The sequence below is a fragment of the Bufo gargarizans genome, chromosome 10 (genome assembly GCF_014858855.1).
Source record: "Bufo gargarizans isolate SCDJY-AF-19 chromosome 10, ASM1485885v1, whole genome shotgun sequence".
Taxonomy (NCBI): domain Eukaryota; kingdom Metazoa; phylum Chordata; class Amphibia; order Anura; family Bufonidae; genus Bufo; species Bufo gargarizans.
The window spans coordinates 72216096-72232357 of record NC_058089.1 but is presented as its reverse complement, the minus strand read 5'-3'; the positions used below and the strand labels follow the sequence as shown (position 1 = coordinate 72232357).

General features: G+C 47.7%; 1 protein-coding gene across 3 annotated transcripts in view; it reads right to left on the bottom strand.

Moving 5' to 3' along the window:
* GANAB (glucosidase II alpha subunit) overlaps positions 1–15328 on the bottom strand; it is an 84910-nt gene extending 69582 nt beyond the window's left edge. The window contains exons 1-3 of one of the 3 annotated variants that reach the window (XM_044269455.1): positions 15241–15328; positions 12305–12403; positions 30–138 (exon numbers count right to left, since the gene is read on the bottom strand). In XM_044269455.1, coding sequence (XP_044125390.1) covers positions 30–138; positions 12305–12403; positions 15241–15257 — 225 coding nt within the window. In that variant the 5' untranslated portion in view covers positions 15258–15328. Of the gene's footprint in view, positions 1–29; positions 139–12304; positions 12404–14857; positions 14996–15240 lie in introns of those variants that run through there. The other 2 variants (XM_044269453.1, XM_044269454.1) reach the window with 2 other exon arrangements.
* Positions 15329–16262: the final 934 nt, after the last annotated feature.

Sequence of the window (16262 nt, the reverse complement as noted above, 5' to 3'; positions counted from 1 at the left end):
CTCTTATGTCTGTGTCGCTGACCGCTCACCTGGGTCTTGTCATTAATGAGCTGGATTTCAAGTTTGTCCGCAGTTAGTTTTGCGCTTCCGAGCAAAGCACGATACAGAGAGGATCCCGGCTCCAGCTTGCGTTGACGGCTAGAAAGAAATAATTATGGTCATTTGGATCTGATGATGCAAATTATGAATGAAATCAAAGCTCTGATACACTTAATACAATGAAAGGACTGCTGCAACCAGAGGGGTCACAAATAATCAGCACTTTCCTCTTATGTCGGTATGACTGGTTAAAACACCGTGGCAAACGAGGACTCCAGCCTATCACTGTTCACATACGAAAAGTATACCTTGAGCAAGGTAAAAGGAGGAGATTTTTGTAAAACCTCTTTCCTTGCTCTTCATTGGGGGACACAGGAACCGTGCGTGGTATAGCCATGTCCTCTAGGAGAGGTTGACACTAGATAAAGCTGTTAGCGCCTCCCCTGGCAGCTATACCCCTCCAGACTGGAGAGAGCTTCAGTTTGTGCACAAGCAATAGGAGAGGAAAGTTAACCAACAAAAAAAACGTGGAACACCAACAATGTCAAGGAACCACAACTGGGTTCTAATCAACACTGCCGCAACTGTGGCCAGACAACAATACAGGGTAGGTGCTGTCCCCCCAATGAAGAGCGAGAGAGATTTTACTGGCAAGTTTTACAAAAATCTTCTTTTCTCGCCCATATTCATTGGGACACACACACGTCCAAAAGCAGTGCACCGAAGAGGGGACGGGGACAGGGGGGACGACGACAACCACAGACCCATGGAAGCAAGCGTCCCTGCAGGCATCTAAGAAACTACCGCCTGCAAGACCATGCGGCACAAGGTAGCATCCGCCAGTGCATAAGTATGCACCAGGTAGAATTTGTAAATGTGCTTAACCACTTCAGCCCCGCTAGGTGAAACCCCCTTCATGACCAGAGCACTTTTTACACTTCGGCACTACACTCCTTTCACCGTTTATCGCTCGGTCATGCAACTTACCATACAAATGAATTTTACCTCCTTTTCTTCTCACTAATGGAGCTTTCATTTGGTGGTATTTTATTGCTGCTGACATTTTTACTTTTTTTGTTATTAATCAAAATGTAACGATTTTTTTGCAAAAAAATGACATTTTTCACTTTCAGCTGTAAAATTTTGCAAAAAAAAACGACATCCATATATAAATTTTTCGCTAAATTTATTGTTCTACATGTCTTTGATAAAAAAAAAAATGTTTGGGCAAAAAAAAAAATGGTTTGGGTAAAAGTTATAGCATTTACAAACTATGGTACAAAAATGTGAATTTCCGCTTTTTGAAGCAGCTCTGACTTTCTGAGCACCTGTCATGTTTCCTGAGGTTCTACAATGCCCAAACAGTAGAAAACCCCCACAAATGACCCCATTTCGGAAAGTAGACACCCTAAGGTATTCGCTGATGGGCATAGTGAGTTCATAGAACTTTTTATTTTTTGTCACAAGTTAGCGGAAAATGATGATGATTTTATTTATTTATTTTTTTCTTACAAAGTCTCATATTCCACTAACTTGCGACAAAAAATAAAAAATTCTAGGAACTCGCCATGCCCCTCACGGAATACCTTGGGGTGTCTTCTTTCCAAAATGGGGTCACTTGTGGCGTAGTTATACTGCCCTGGCAATTTAGGGGCCCAAATGTGTGAGAAGAACTTTGCAATCAAAATGTGTAAAAAATGACCGGTGAAATCCGAAAGGTGCACTTTGGAATATGTGCCCCTTTGCCCACCTTGGCAGCAAAAAAGTGTGACACATCTGGTATCGCCGTACTCAGGAGAAGTTGGGGAATGTGTTTTGGGGTGTCATTTTACATATACCCATGCTGGGTGAGAGAAATATCTTGGTCAAATGCCAACTTTGTATAAAAAAATGGGAAAAGTTGTCTTTTGCCAAGATATTTCTCTCATCCAGCATGGGTATATGTAAAATGACACCCCAAACACATTCCCCAACTTCTCCTGAGTACGGCGATACCAGATGTGTCACACTTTTTTACTGCCAAGGTGGGCAAAGGGGCACATATTCCAAAGTGCACCTTTCAGATTTTGCAGGCCATTTTTTACACATTTTGATTGCAAGGTACTTCTCACACATTTGGGCCCCTAAATTGCCAGGGCAGTATAACTACGCCACAAGTGACCCCATTTTGGAAAGAAGACACCCCAAGGTATTCCGTGAGGGGCATGGCGAGTTCCTAGAATTTTTTATTTTTTGTCACAAGTTAGCGGAAAATGATGATTTTTTTTTTTTCTCTTTTTTCCTTACAAAGTCTCATATTCCACTAACTTGCGACAAAAAATAAAAAAATTCTAGGAACTCGCCATGCCCCTCACGGAATACCTTGGGGTGTCTTCTTTCCAAAATGGGGTCACTTGTGGCGTAGTTATACTGCCCTGGCAATTTAGGGGCCCAAATGTGTGAGAAGTACCTTGCAATCAAAATGTGTAAAAAATGACCGGTGAAATCCGAAAGGTGCACTTTGGAATATGTGCCCCTTTGCCCACCTTGGCATCAAAAAAGTGTCACACATCTGGTATTGCCGTACTCAGGAGAAGTTGGGGAATGTGTTTTGGGGTGTCATTTTACATATACCCATGCTGGGTGAGAGAAATATCTTGGCAAAAGACAACTTTTCCCATTTTTTTATACAAAGTTGGCATTTGACCAAGATATTTTTCTCACCCAGCATGGGTATATGTAAAATGACACCCCAAAACACATTGCCCAACTTCTCCTGAGTACGGCGATACCAGATGTGTGACACTTTTTTGCTGCCAAGGTGGGCAAAGGGGCACATATTCCAAAGTGCACCTTTTGGATTTCACCGGTCATTTTTTACACATTTTGATTGCAAAGTTCTTCTCACACATTTGGGCCCCTAAATTGCCAGGGCAGTATAACTACGCCACAAGTGACCCCATTTTGGAAAGAAGACACCCCAAGGTATTCCGTGAGGGGCATGGCGAGTTCCTAGAATTTTTTATTTTTTGTCGCAAGTTAGTGGAATATGAGACTTTGTAAGGAAAAAAGAAAAAAAAAGAAAAATCATCATTTTCCGCTAACTTGTGACAAAAAATAAAAAATTCTAGGAACTCGCAGTGCCCCTCACGGAATACCTTGGGGTGTCTTCTTTCCAAAATGGGGTCACTTGTGGCGTAGTTATACTGCCCTGGCAATTTAGGGGCCCAAATGTGTAAGAAGTACCTTGCAATCAAAATGTGTAAAAAATGGCCTGCGAAATCCGAAAGGTGCCCCTTTGCCCACCTTGGCTGCAAAAAAGTGTCACACATCTGGTATCGCCGTACTCAGGAGAAGTTGGGTAATGTGTTTTGGGGGGTCATTTTACATATACCCATGCTGGGTGAGAGAAATATCTTGGCAAAAGACAACTTTTCCCATTTTTTTATACAAAGTTGGCATTTGACCAAGATATTTTTCTCACCCAGCATGGGTATATGTAAAATGACACCCCAAAACACATTCCCCAACTTCTCCTGAGTACGGCGATACCACATGTGTGACACTTTTTTGCAGCCTAGATGCGCAAAGGGGCCCAAATTCCTTTTAGGAGGGCATTTTTTGACATTTGGATCCCAGACTTCTTCTCACACTTTCGGGCCCCTATAAAGCCAGGGCAGTATAAATACCCCACATGTGACCCCACTTTGGAAAGAAGACACCCCAAGGTATTCAATGAGGGGCATGGCGAGTTCCTAGAATTTTTTTTTTTTTTGCATAAGTTAGCGGATATTGATTTTTTTTTTGTTTTTTTCTCACAAAGTCTCACTTTCCGCTAACTTAGGACAAAAATTTCAATCTTTCATGGACTCAATATGCCCCTCACGGAATACCTTGGGGTGTCTTCTTTCCGAAATGGGGTCACATGTGGGGTATTTATACTGCCCTGGCATTTTAGGGGCCCTAAAGTGTGAGAAGAAGTCTGGAATATAAATGCCTAAAAATGTTTACGCATTTGGATTCCGTGAGGGGTACAGTGCGTCCATGTGAGATTTTATTTTTTGACACAAGTTAGTAGAATATGAGACTTAGTAAGAAAAAACAAAAACAAAAAACAAAAAATTTCCGCTAACTTGTGCCAAAAAAAATGTCTGAATGGAGCCTTACCAGGGGGGGGTGATCAATGACAGGGGGGTGATCAATGACAGGGGGGTGATCACCCATATAGACTCCCTGATCACCCGCCTGTCATTGATCACCCCCCTGTCACTGATCACCCCCCCTGTAAGGCTCCATTCAGACATCCGCATGATTTTTTACGGATCCATGGATACATGGATCGGATCCACAGAACGCATGCGGACGTCTGAATGGAGCCTTACAGGGGGGTTATCAATGACAGGGGGTGATCAGGTTAATCAGGGTGATCACCCCCCTGTCACTGATCACCCCCCCTGTAAGGCTCCATTCAGACATCCGCATGATTTTTTACGGATCCATGGATATATGGATCGGATCCACAGAACGCATGCGGACGTCTGAATGGAGCCTTACAGGGGGGTTATCAATGACAGGGGGTGATCAGGGTAATCAGGGTGATCACCCCCCTGTCACTGATCACCCCCCCTGTAAGGCTCCATTCAGACATCCGCATGATTTTTTACGGATCCATGGATACATGGATCGGATCCACAGAACGCATGCGGACGTCTGAATGGAGCCTTACAGGGGGGGTTATCAATGACAGGGGGTGATCAGGGTAATCAGGGTGATCACCCCCCTGTCACTGATCACCCCCCCTGTAAGGCTCCATTCAGACATCCGCATGATTTTTTACGGATCCATGGATACATGGATCGGATCCACAGAACGCATGCGGACGTCTGAATGGAGCCTTACAGGGGGGTTATCAATGACAGGGGGTGATCAGGGAGTGTATATGGGTGATCACCCGCCTGTCATTGATCACCCTCCATTCAGACGTCCGCATGTGTTTTGCGGATCCGATCCATGTATCCATGGATCCGTAAAAATCATGCGGACGTCTGAATGGAGCCTTACAGGGGAGTGATCAATGACAGGGGGGTGATCAATGACAGGGGGTGATCAGGGAGTGTATATGGGTGATCACCCGCCTGTCATTGATCACCCCCCTGTAAGGCTCCATTCAGACGTCCGTATGCTTTTTGCGGATCCGATCCATGTATCCGTGGATCCGTAAAAATCATACGGACGTCTGAACGGAGCCTGACAGGGGGGTGATCAATGACAGGGGGTGATCAGGGAGTTTATATGGGGTGATCATGGGTGATCAGGGGTTTATAAGGGGTTAATAAGTGACGGAGGGGGGGGGGGGGGTAGTGTAGTGTGGTGTTTGGTGCTACTGTACTGACCTACCTGAGTCCACTGGTGGTCGATCCTAACAAAAGGGACCACCAGAGGACCAGGTAGGAGGTATATTAGACGCTGTTATGAAAACAGCGTCTAATATACCTGTTAGGGGTTAAAAAATTCGGATCTCCAGCCTGCCAGCGAGCGATCGCCGCTGGCAGGCTGGAGATCCACTCGCTTACCTTCCGTTCCTGTGAGCGCGCGCGCCTGTGTGCGCGCGTTCACAGGAAATCTCGGCTCTCGCGGGAGGACGCGTATATGCGTCCACCCAGAAGAGCAGGACCGCCGGCAGGACGCAATCCTGCGTACGGCGGTCCTGAGGTGGTTAAAGAGGACCTTTCACTTGTATAAACTATGTGAACTGAGTATGCTGCCATATAGAGCGGCGCCCGGGGATCTCACTGCACTTACTATTATCCCCGGGCGCCGCTCCATTCTCCAGTTATAGGCTCCGGTACCTTTGCTCCTTAAGTTATAGTAGGCGGTGTCTGCCCTTGTCCTGTGGGCGTCTCCTTCTCCTAGGCTGCAGCACTGGCCAATCGCAGCGCACAGCTCACAGCCTGGGAGAGAAAAAAAAAAGTGCAGTGAGATCCCCGGGCGCCGCTCTATATGGCAGCATACTCAGTTCACATAGTTTATATAAGTGAAAGGTCCTCTTTAAGGAGGACGAGGTAGCCTCCTTACACAACTGTGCAGCCGAAAAACGATTCCTCCGAGCCCAAGATGCGCCCATAGCTCTGGTGAAGTGAGCTGTGACACCTAAGGGTGGGACACTGCCCCGGGAGCGGTATGTCTCCGCAATTGCAGCCCGAATCCAACGTGCAATTGCCACCTTGGAGGCCGCCAATCCCTTGCAAGCACCCTCCAGAATGACAAAAAAAGAGAGTCTGTACGCCGAAAGGAACTGGAGGCTGCTAATAATCTTCAGAGCCCTGACAACATCCAAATGGCGCAACTCCTTTCCTTTAGACCTCTTTCACATGGCCGTATAGCTTTTTCAATGTTTTGCAGTACGTTTTTCACAGATGTTTTGTTCCGTTTTTTGTTTCCGTTGGGTTTCCGTTTCTGTTCCGTTTTTCCAGTAATTACATAGAAAAAAAAAATTGTGCATGAAAGAGGCCTTAGGGTGTGAAGGAGAGGGACAGTGAAGGAAGGACAATTTCTCATTGATATGGAAGTCAGAAACCACCTACGGGAGAAAAGGAATGGGCCAGAGAACCGCTTTATCCTTGTGAAGAACCAGGAAGGGTTCTCTGCAAGAGAGCACCGCCAACTCGGACACCCGTCAGATGCATGTGTAGCCACAAGAAAGAAAAAAAAAAAAACTACCTTCCAGGACAGGAGTCGGAGTGAGCTCTCCTGCAAGGGCTCAAGGGAGAAGTCTGGAGCGCTGAGAAGACTATATTCGGATCCCAAGGTGGTAGAAGAGGACGGTACAGAAGAACCGTATTGGCTACTACCTGAAGGAAGGTTTTTATGGCCCAGGGGGGCCAGGGGACGCTAGAAAAGCTGTGACCCCCAGGACAGAAAGCGCCGACACCTTACCCTTCAAGTAACTAAGGGCTAACCCAAGGTCCAACCCTGATTGTAGAAAGGACAGGACCGTGGGGAGAGAAAAAAAATGGAATGGGGGAATGTCCCGACTTTCACAGAAGCCCAGGAAGGACTTTCAGGTCCTAGAATGGATCCTGGGCAATGCAGGCTTTTCGGCCCTAATCATAGTGCGGATGACGTCCGCCGAAAACCCTCTTTGCGTCAGAATGCCGGTTTCAATAGCCACGCCGTCAAACGAAGAGACCTTAAATGCTGATGGAAGGCCGGACCCTGAGAAAGAAGGTGGTCTCTGAGTAGCAGTGACCAAGGTCTCCTAGCACGAGAAGGAGGTTGGCGTACCACGCACGACGGGGCAAATCCGGAGAGACTAGGATCGCCGGAATGCCCTCCAACTAGATCTTCCGTAGAACCCCTGTATGAGTGGGAAGGGGGAACACGCAAGTATGGAGAACTCCTGCCAAGGGGATATCAGGGCATCCACGCAGCATGCTTCTGGATATCTTGCTCGGGAGAGAAGGAGGGAAGCTTTCGTGTAGTGGGAAGGATTCCCTGTAGAAGGAGGAATTTGGTGGGCGCCACAGTCCACCAGTCGGGACCGGAGCATTTCTGGAAATGGACGGCCACCAAATGAATATCCCGTGCAATGCAGATGAGGGAAAGGTAGTAACGCAGAAGCTACCAAGGCTTGCTGGATGGCTCTGAACCATGAGCCAGAGGAGAAAAAAAAAATAAAAAAACAGAAGGAGAAGAATAGGCTAGGTCTAAACCCATTCCCCATCTGAGCGTGACCCAGGGAGGAAGGGTAGGGGTCAGGAGATATTCAAGGAGAAAGACGACATGCTGTGGCCCACTTGCGCGTAGGTCTACCCCTCAGAATATCGCCTCTGGCAGTTGCGGACTGCGCAGGTGGGGACTTATCAACCAAACTACCCGGAGGGTGGAATGGGAATGTCTAGAGGCCCATCCATCGGATTGCGCAGGTGGTGCATTATCAACCAAAATGACCCAGGAGGGTGGATTGGGAAGTTCCAGAGGTGCTCCACTGGATTGCGCAGATGAAGAATAAATCAACCAAGCGACCCCGGAGTGTGGATTGGGACACCCAGAGGTCTTCCATTGGAATGCGCAGATTGAGAATTATGAACCAAAACGACCCAGGTGGGTAGATTGGGAACTGTCAGAGGTCCTCCGTTGGATTGCACAGGTGGAGGATTATCGACCAAACGGCCCCGGAGGCCTGGTTGGGAACCTTCAGGGTGCCTTCACTGTATTGCGCGGGTGGAGAGTTATCAACCCAACAGCCGCGGAGAGAGGATTGGGAAACTATGAGAGGTCCACCTGTGTCCGGAATTGAGCACGGCCCCACAATCTGGTACCGCGTGGTTAATGTTACATTTTTAAGAGACTGAAAGGGATTTTTAAACAGAGACTCTGAACATGGTGCAACGGCATTACCACTCAGCTACCAGCAGTGATAAGGGCTGAGGGGTAGGGCCCGTATGAAACTGTGATGCCTAGCCTCAAGCTGGATAAAAGGCTGGAAGGGGTTAAATTCTGCATATTAAAGCAAATTGCCCTGCATCTCTAAACCCCTAACAGAAGTGGCTGGCCAGGAAGGGGTAAAAAAGACCAGCGGGCTTCTGAGGGCGGGGGACAGCTAGGCGGGAGAATTTGCGCCAGTGCGCTGCCCATCCACACCGGTCGGGCAGGCGGAGGAGAGAGGACCTGCAGCGGTGCACGAGATGCACACACTGGCCTGGGGAGGGAAAGGGAAAGAAGAGGGGAGAAAAAAAAAAAAAAAAAAAAAAAAAAAAAAAAACCCACACAGGGGTGGCATAAACATACACAATCTTTGCAGGGCCGCGTCAGTATTGCGGCCCGCAAACAGCGGGTCCACAATATACGGGCACCAGACGTTTGTGCACTTCATCACGAATGCAGAATTCAGAAGGTGCGGAAGGGAGGCATGGAACCCCATGGAAGCACTACAGTGCTTCCGTGGGCTTTCTGTTCGTGCCTCCACATCACAAAAAAGTAGTGCATGCACTACTTTGTGGTGCAGACCCCAATGCAGGTGAATGGGTCCATGTCCGCAGACGGTGGGCATGCTTTCAGTGACTGTGCAATGCGGACCGCATCTTTCGGTCCACAGCACGGGCTCAGCCAGCACACGATTGATGATCCCTAAAGCAGTTTTTTTCTTTAATGTACAGATTATTGGTATGCCCTGGTCATAAATGTTCGCTTGTCTGCATTTGCTTAGCGATAGGCCAGTAAATCTGGCTTAGCTGTAGCATGTGCGCTTGGCAGCTGATGGCATCTGTGTTGGTCCCATGGTCATATGTGCCAACATTGCTGAGAAAAATGCAAATGAGCCTCTAAGAGCAACACATGCGTTTCTGTTACACCTAGACCCTCTGCAATATGATTGGCAAGTCCAGGCAATGAAAATGTCCTGGCCCTGTCAAAGTACAGAAAGCATGGCGGTTGCAGAAAAGACAGACATGCAATGTGACAATGCACTGCAATATAAAGTACAAAAATTGCATAGAAATAACAAGTGCTACACTATAAGTGCGAGATACTTGGCAAATTATTTTGTACAAAATTATTTGAGCCCGTCTGCCAAGCGTCAAGGCGTTCTCTGTTAGACGGGTTCCTACGCTAAATTCTACCTGTTAGGTGCCATAACGGCTACCATACACTTCAGGGAGTGTAGGTTCCACGTACCTGCATTGTAACCTACCTGTTGGGTGCCATGACGGCTACCATCCACTTCAGGGAATGCAGGCCCACTCCACAACACCACCGGCGCCTAAAAGCCACCAAGGACCGCAGTGAGAGTCCTGGTGCTGTGGCTTCAGTGAATGAAGTTGAGCAGGCCTGACTATGCACTGACACTAATTAAAATCAGCCAATGGGGCAGACAGGGTGGTCGGTGGTGTTGTGGAGTCGGCCTGCTGTGTAGCCTGCATTCCCTGAAGTGGATGGTAGCCGTCATGGCACCCAACAGGTAGGTTACAATGCAGGTACGTGGAACCTACACTCCCTGAAGTGTATGGTAGCCGTTATGGCACCTAACAGGTAGAATTTAGCGTAGGAACCCGTCTAACAGAGAACGCCTTGACGCTTGGCAGACGGGCTCAAATAATTTTGTACAAAATAATTTGCCAAGTATCTCGCACTTATAGTGTAGCACTTGTTATTTCCATGCAATTTTTGTACTTTATATTGCAGTGCATTGTCACATTGCATGTCTGTCTTTCATGTTATTTCCCTGCCCCAGCAATGTGCTCCTGCGGTTGTTATGTGACTGAGCCCCTTTTTTGGTTTCCCTTAAAATTTTATTTCCTGCAACAGCTGGCACTGAAGCTGTTAAAACTACAAATCCCAGCAAGCTCCATTCATTTCTATGGTGTTCCAAGAACAGCCAAGTATGTATGCTGGGAGTTGTAGTTTTACAACAGCTAGAGCATTTGTGACCCTGGTTTGTGGCTTAACACACAGACAAAGGAAAAGTGGGTCAGGAACAAGATAGCCGTCATCCATTTCTGCTCCACCATAAGCAAACATGTTTGGTCAAGCATGGATAAATTACTTCAAAATGGAGAGAGGGGGAAAAAAAAAAAAAAAAAAAAAAAAAAAAAAAAAAAAGTCTCTGCCAGCCAACTCTGGCCATGGTTTTCTATCAGAGAAATCTAATTTACCACTGGGGAAACGTCAGGTGCCCCCTTAAAGGGGTTCGGCACCTTCATTTAACTGATGATCTATCCTCTGGATAGATCATCAGCTTCTGATCGGCGGGGGTCCGACACCCAGGACCCCCGCCGATCAGCTGTTTGAGAAGGCAGCGGGGCTCCAGCAGTGCCGCTCCCTTCTCACAGTTTACTGCCGGGCCGCCCGCCCACTGACGTCACGACTTGTATCGACTAGAGTGGGCGCGGCTAAGCTCTGTTCACTTGAGCTTAGCCGCGCCCACTCTAGTCGATACAAGTCGTGACGTCAGTGGGCGGGCGGCCCGGCGGTAAACGGTGAGAAGAGAGCGGCACTGCTGGAGCCCCGCTGCCTTCTCAAACAGCTGATCGGCGGGGGTCCCGGGTGTCGGACCCCCGCCGATCAGAAGCTGATGATCTATCCAGAGGATAGATCATCAATTAATTGAAATTGCAGAACCCCTTTAAGGTACTTTCACACTTGCGGCAGAGGATTCCGGCAGGCAGTTCCGTCGCCGGAACTGCCTGCCGGATCCGTCAAAATGCATGCAAACTGATGGCATTTGTCAGACGGATCAGGATCCTGATCCATATGACAAATGCATTGAAATGCCGGATCCGTTTCTCCAGAAAACGGATCCGGCATTTTTTTTTTTTTTTTTACATTTTCTGCGGTCTGAGCATGCGCAGACTGCAGTGCTGGATGCATTTTGACAGAACACTCGGGCCAGATCCAGCATTAATGCATTTCAATGGGAAAAAATGCTGGCATTCCAGCAAGTGTTCCAGAATTTTGGACCGAGATAAAACTGCAGTATGCTGCGGTATTATCTCCCTCCTGAAAAGGCAAAAAGACTGAACTGAAGACATCCTGGTCGGATTGCTCTCCATTTAGGATGCATGGGGATAAAACTGATCAGTTCTTTTCCAGTATAGAGACCCTAGGACACTGGAAAAGAATAACACTAGTGTGAAAGTACCCTTAGTTTAGATCCCCGTCATCTGTTCTTGGGTCAATACTGGCACCAGTACTAGCCATTTCGCAGTACCATCCCCTTCTCATGCCCAGTTTAGGCTACTTTCACACTAGCTTTCGGGGCTACGTTTGCGAGTTCCGTTTGAAGGCTCTCACAAGCGGCCCCGAACACATCCGCCCAGCCCTAATGCATTCTGAGTGGATGCGGATCCGCTCAGAATGCATCAGTCTGGCACAGTCTGTCCTCAGCTCCGCTCAGCAGGCGGACACCTGGCCGTGTGGAGGCAAACGGATCCGTACAGACTTACAATGCAAGTCAATGGGGACGGATGCGTTTGAAGATGACACCATATGGCTCAATTTCAAACGGATCCGTCCCCCATTGACTTTCAATGTAAAGTCTGGACGGATCCATCTGAGCAACTTTCACACTTAGAATTTTTTCTAAACTATAATGCAGACAGATCTGTTCTGAACGGATCCCACCGTCTGCATTATATGAGCGGATCCGTCTGTGCAGACACCAGACGGATCCGCTCTGAACGCAAGTGTGAAAGTAGCCTTAGTGGGTGTAGTTGCTGTCGCCTTCATATGCTAATGACACCTATGGTACAAATGTTAGTTCTTCACACTCAATACTTGAGTCACTGACCTGCAGAATGAGCTCTGGTCACATGTCTTGAAGTTGCTCCTATCAACACTCAGCACAGACGTAAGACAGACCGAAAACAAGAGGGCACGTCCAAGGAGCCTATAACGAGAGAGAAAAATCCCATGAGACGCTCAAATATCAGCCAGGAAACAAACACACAATGGGGGAAATATTGTCTCGTTCTATGCAGAGGCGTCTGCTGGTTGCTACTGGAAATAGAGTTTCTAGAATGTGGCAAGACAGCTGGTTTTTCTGCACATTGCCTGGATAACACCAGAATGCAAACCGCCCCAACAAGCCCTGGGAGATTTCAGCTCTGAACTGGAACACTAGATGTAGCCAATGACCATGTACCAGTTTTACCAAGTTCCTGAACTGTTTACACCGATTATACACAAACTGAAAATGGTCAGACTGGTCTCTGGGGCAAACACGCGGCAATTAAAAGCACATGCACAGACTCGTGAGCAGATCAGAACTGACAGAGGAGATACAGCCGACACATAAAGCAGTAATGCTATAGAGATGCATGGCTGCTTCGCAGATCTAAGCATCTCCATGGTGAAGACTGTAGCTATCTCTAAGGGTATGTTCATATGGTGGCTTTTACAGTCAGAATTTGATATGAAGTGGTTAAAAAGGTAATTGTTTATTTTTTTTACTCTCGCACCCACATTACTTTTTTTTGTTTACCTTACTGGGCAAGCGCTGTGCTCCCAGTCTTATATTGTGGGCACTTCTAGGTTTACCTGCCGTACATTAGGCACATGATCCTAGCCCAGATTCAACCTACTATGTTCACCAGTTGCACCTGCGCAGAAAGCTCCTAGCTCCCAAGGTTGCCTGACTGCGCAGGCACAACCCCTGCACACTGTGGGTAGAAACTGGGCTAGGATCACATACCCTGTGTACGGCATGTGATCCTAGAAGTGCCCGCATCATTATACCAGGGAGCGCAGCGCTTGCCTAGTAAGGAAAAAAAAACTCATCAGAACGCAACTCTTGTAAGACTTACTGGTATGGGCGAGATGAGACAAAAAAAAAAACAAGCCACAATGGATAACCCCTTTAAGCTCCGTTAATAAACACCTGGGGTAGCAGCAGCAGTTGACTTATAGGGGAACATTTATTAAAACTGGGGCTAAAGGAAACTGGCTCGGCGCAATTCACTGACATCTGAATAAGACCACATTGTAATCTTCGTGTTTCCATGGTTACGACCACCCTACAATCCAGCGGTGGTCATACTTGCACACTATAGGAAAAGGTTCCGGCCTATACGCACGCCCGTGGTTCTGACTGCCAGAGAGGTTGGCGCTTTTTCTACAGTGTGCAAACACGACCATCACTGTTGGATTACAGGGTGGTCTGTAACCATGGAAACAAGCTGTGTATAATGTAATGGAAAAATTAATCTAGAAACTAATGGAAGCAATATGGACAACCAAAATACATTAGTAAGTGCCTTGTATTCATTTGCTCTACATAATAAATGACATTTGCTGAAGTGAGACAACACCTTTAAGGAATTAGCTTCAGCTGGGACCATGAAGAGGTGCCAAGCGTCTGTCAGGCCATCATCAAAAGAGGTGGGTTTATATTAGTGCATAATATACAATACTTGTCTAAAAGCGCAGCCAAGCATGCTCTCATTACATCACATCCATCGGTCCCATCCATGTGAAGGGGGTCGTCTCTGTCACAACAATGAAGAATACCCCAGCCCTTTACATCTGTAAGAGAACGGATTTCCCACTGGAAGGGCTCAATAACTGGATCGCCACCCTCCGCTGGCAAACTGGCAGTGTCGCCTGCAATACTAGGGACAGGCTGGTGTGTACTGGCCAGGTCACTGTCAGGTCTATGCTCTCTTCAGTCATACTAATAGGTTGCTGTTCACTGTCAGAAAAGTGCAGCTTGCAGAATCTAGTACAGAAAAAAAGCTGCAAAACATCCTGCACGATACGATCGTTAATATGTGGATGTGCACTATAGTAACAGATGGACTAAGCCTCACTCTTAGGGCACTTTCACACTAGCGTTATTCTTTTCCAGTGTCCTAGGGGCTCAATACCGGAAAAGAGCTGATCAGTTTTATCCCCATGCATCCTGAATGGAGAGCAATCCGATCAGGACGCATCAGTTCGGTCTTTTCGCCTTTTCAGGAGGGAGATAATACCGCAGCGTGCTGCAGTTTTATCTCCGTCCAAAATTCCGGAACACTTGCCCGAATGCCATTTTTCCCATTGAACTGCATAAATGCCATCTGGCTCCGAGTGTTTTTGCAAAACGGATCCGGCATCGCAGTCTGAAAAAAAAGGGAAAAAAATAAAAATAAAAAGAAATGTCAGATCCGTTTATCTGGATGTCACCGGAGAGACGGATCCGGCATTTCAATGCATTTGTCAGATGGATCAGGATCCTGATCCGTCTGACAAATGCCATCCGTTTGCATGCGTTTTGACGGACCCGCCTGCCGAATCCTCTGCCGCAAGTGTGAAAGTAGCCCAATGATATAAGACTCTTAGCCAAAACACATGTGTGCCCACCTACCCAGTGCGCGCTCCTCCTCCCACCATCTGCGGCTGCACACGGAGGTAACTAGGAGCAACACTGCGCTCCTGAACATACATGCATAACGGCACAGGCAGGCTCTGGGACCACCTTGGCGCTGTGTGCTTGCATCCAGTACTACAGTGCATTCTCCTCTCCCACTCCGCCAGGGGGCACTCTGCTCTTGGTCACCACCAGGCCACTGGACGGCGAAGGGATGACCGGGTGACTGCTAAGCGGACCGGCGTACTCAGCGCTCTACACCGCAAACCGTCCGCTAACTAGAGTACAAAGCAGCTCCAGCCGACCACATCGCACCGGCGGCCGTCCCTCCCGGTCAGCCCAGTAAGAGCCGTCTCCCCCTATATCGGGCCCGCTCTCACCTCCACGTCACCGCCATCTTGGAGCCGCTCTAACCTCCGACCCCCCTGCCAGTAGCCGGCTCTCTGACAGAAGCCACGCCCATTGCTCAAACGTCATCGCAAGCCCTAAAGCGCTGTCCGGGACACGTCAACGCGTACTATTGGCCGGGAAAAGCTCGACCAGGAAACGCCACGCCCACACCAGCCATGACGCAACTGCCTGGCAGAACAGATGGTCATGTGACCAGGAAGACGATGGGCGGGAAAGGCGAGTAAGACAAAGGTAGGACGGTCACCTGGTTTCCAGTGCTGCAGCCCCGCAGCACCAGTGAACTAAACCGTCCTGACCTCACCCTCTGTGGGCACATGGCCAATCATCGAGTTAGGCTACATGCGCACAACAGTATGTGTTTTGTGGTCTGCAGAAAGAAGGACATCTGCATGCCATCAGTTTTTATTTTTTTGCGCATCCATTGTAATAATGCCTAAAACGGACAAGAATAAGACATGTATTTTTATTTTTTTGCGGGGCTACGGAATGGACATACTGATGCCGATAGCAACGGGTCCACATCTTATCCTTAAAAAAACCCAAAAACAGAACGGACACGGAAACAAACAACGTTCGTCTGCATGTAGCCTAAGGGTCTATTCACACGTCCGTTGTTTCTTTCCTGATCTGTTCCGTTTTTTGCTGAACAGATCTGGACCCATTCATTTTCAATGGGTCCTGAAAAAAAATCTGACATTGTGCTGTCCGTTTTTTTTCAGGACCCATTGAAAATGAATGGGTCCAGATCTGTTCAGCAAAAAACGGAACATATCAGGAAACAAACAACGGACGTGTGAATAGACCCTAATCGATTAATTTGAGTATACTGAATGAATTATACTGATGGTCCTTAACCCCTTCAGGACACAGCCTTATTTCACCTTAGGACCAGGCCATTTTTTGCAAATCTGACAAGTGTCACTTTAAGTGGTGATAACTTTAAAACGCTTTGACTTACCCAGGCCGTTCTGACATTGTTTTTTCGTCACAT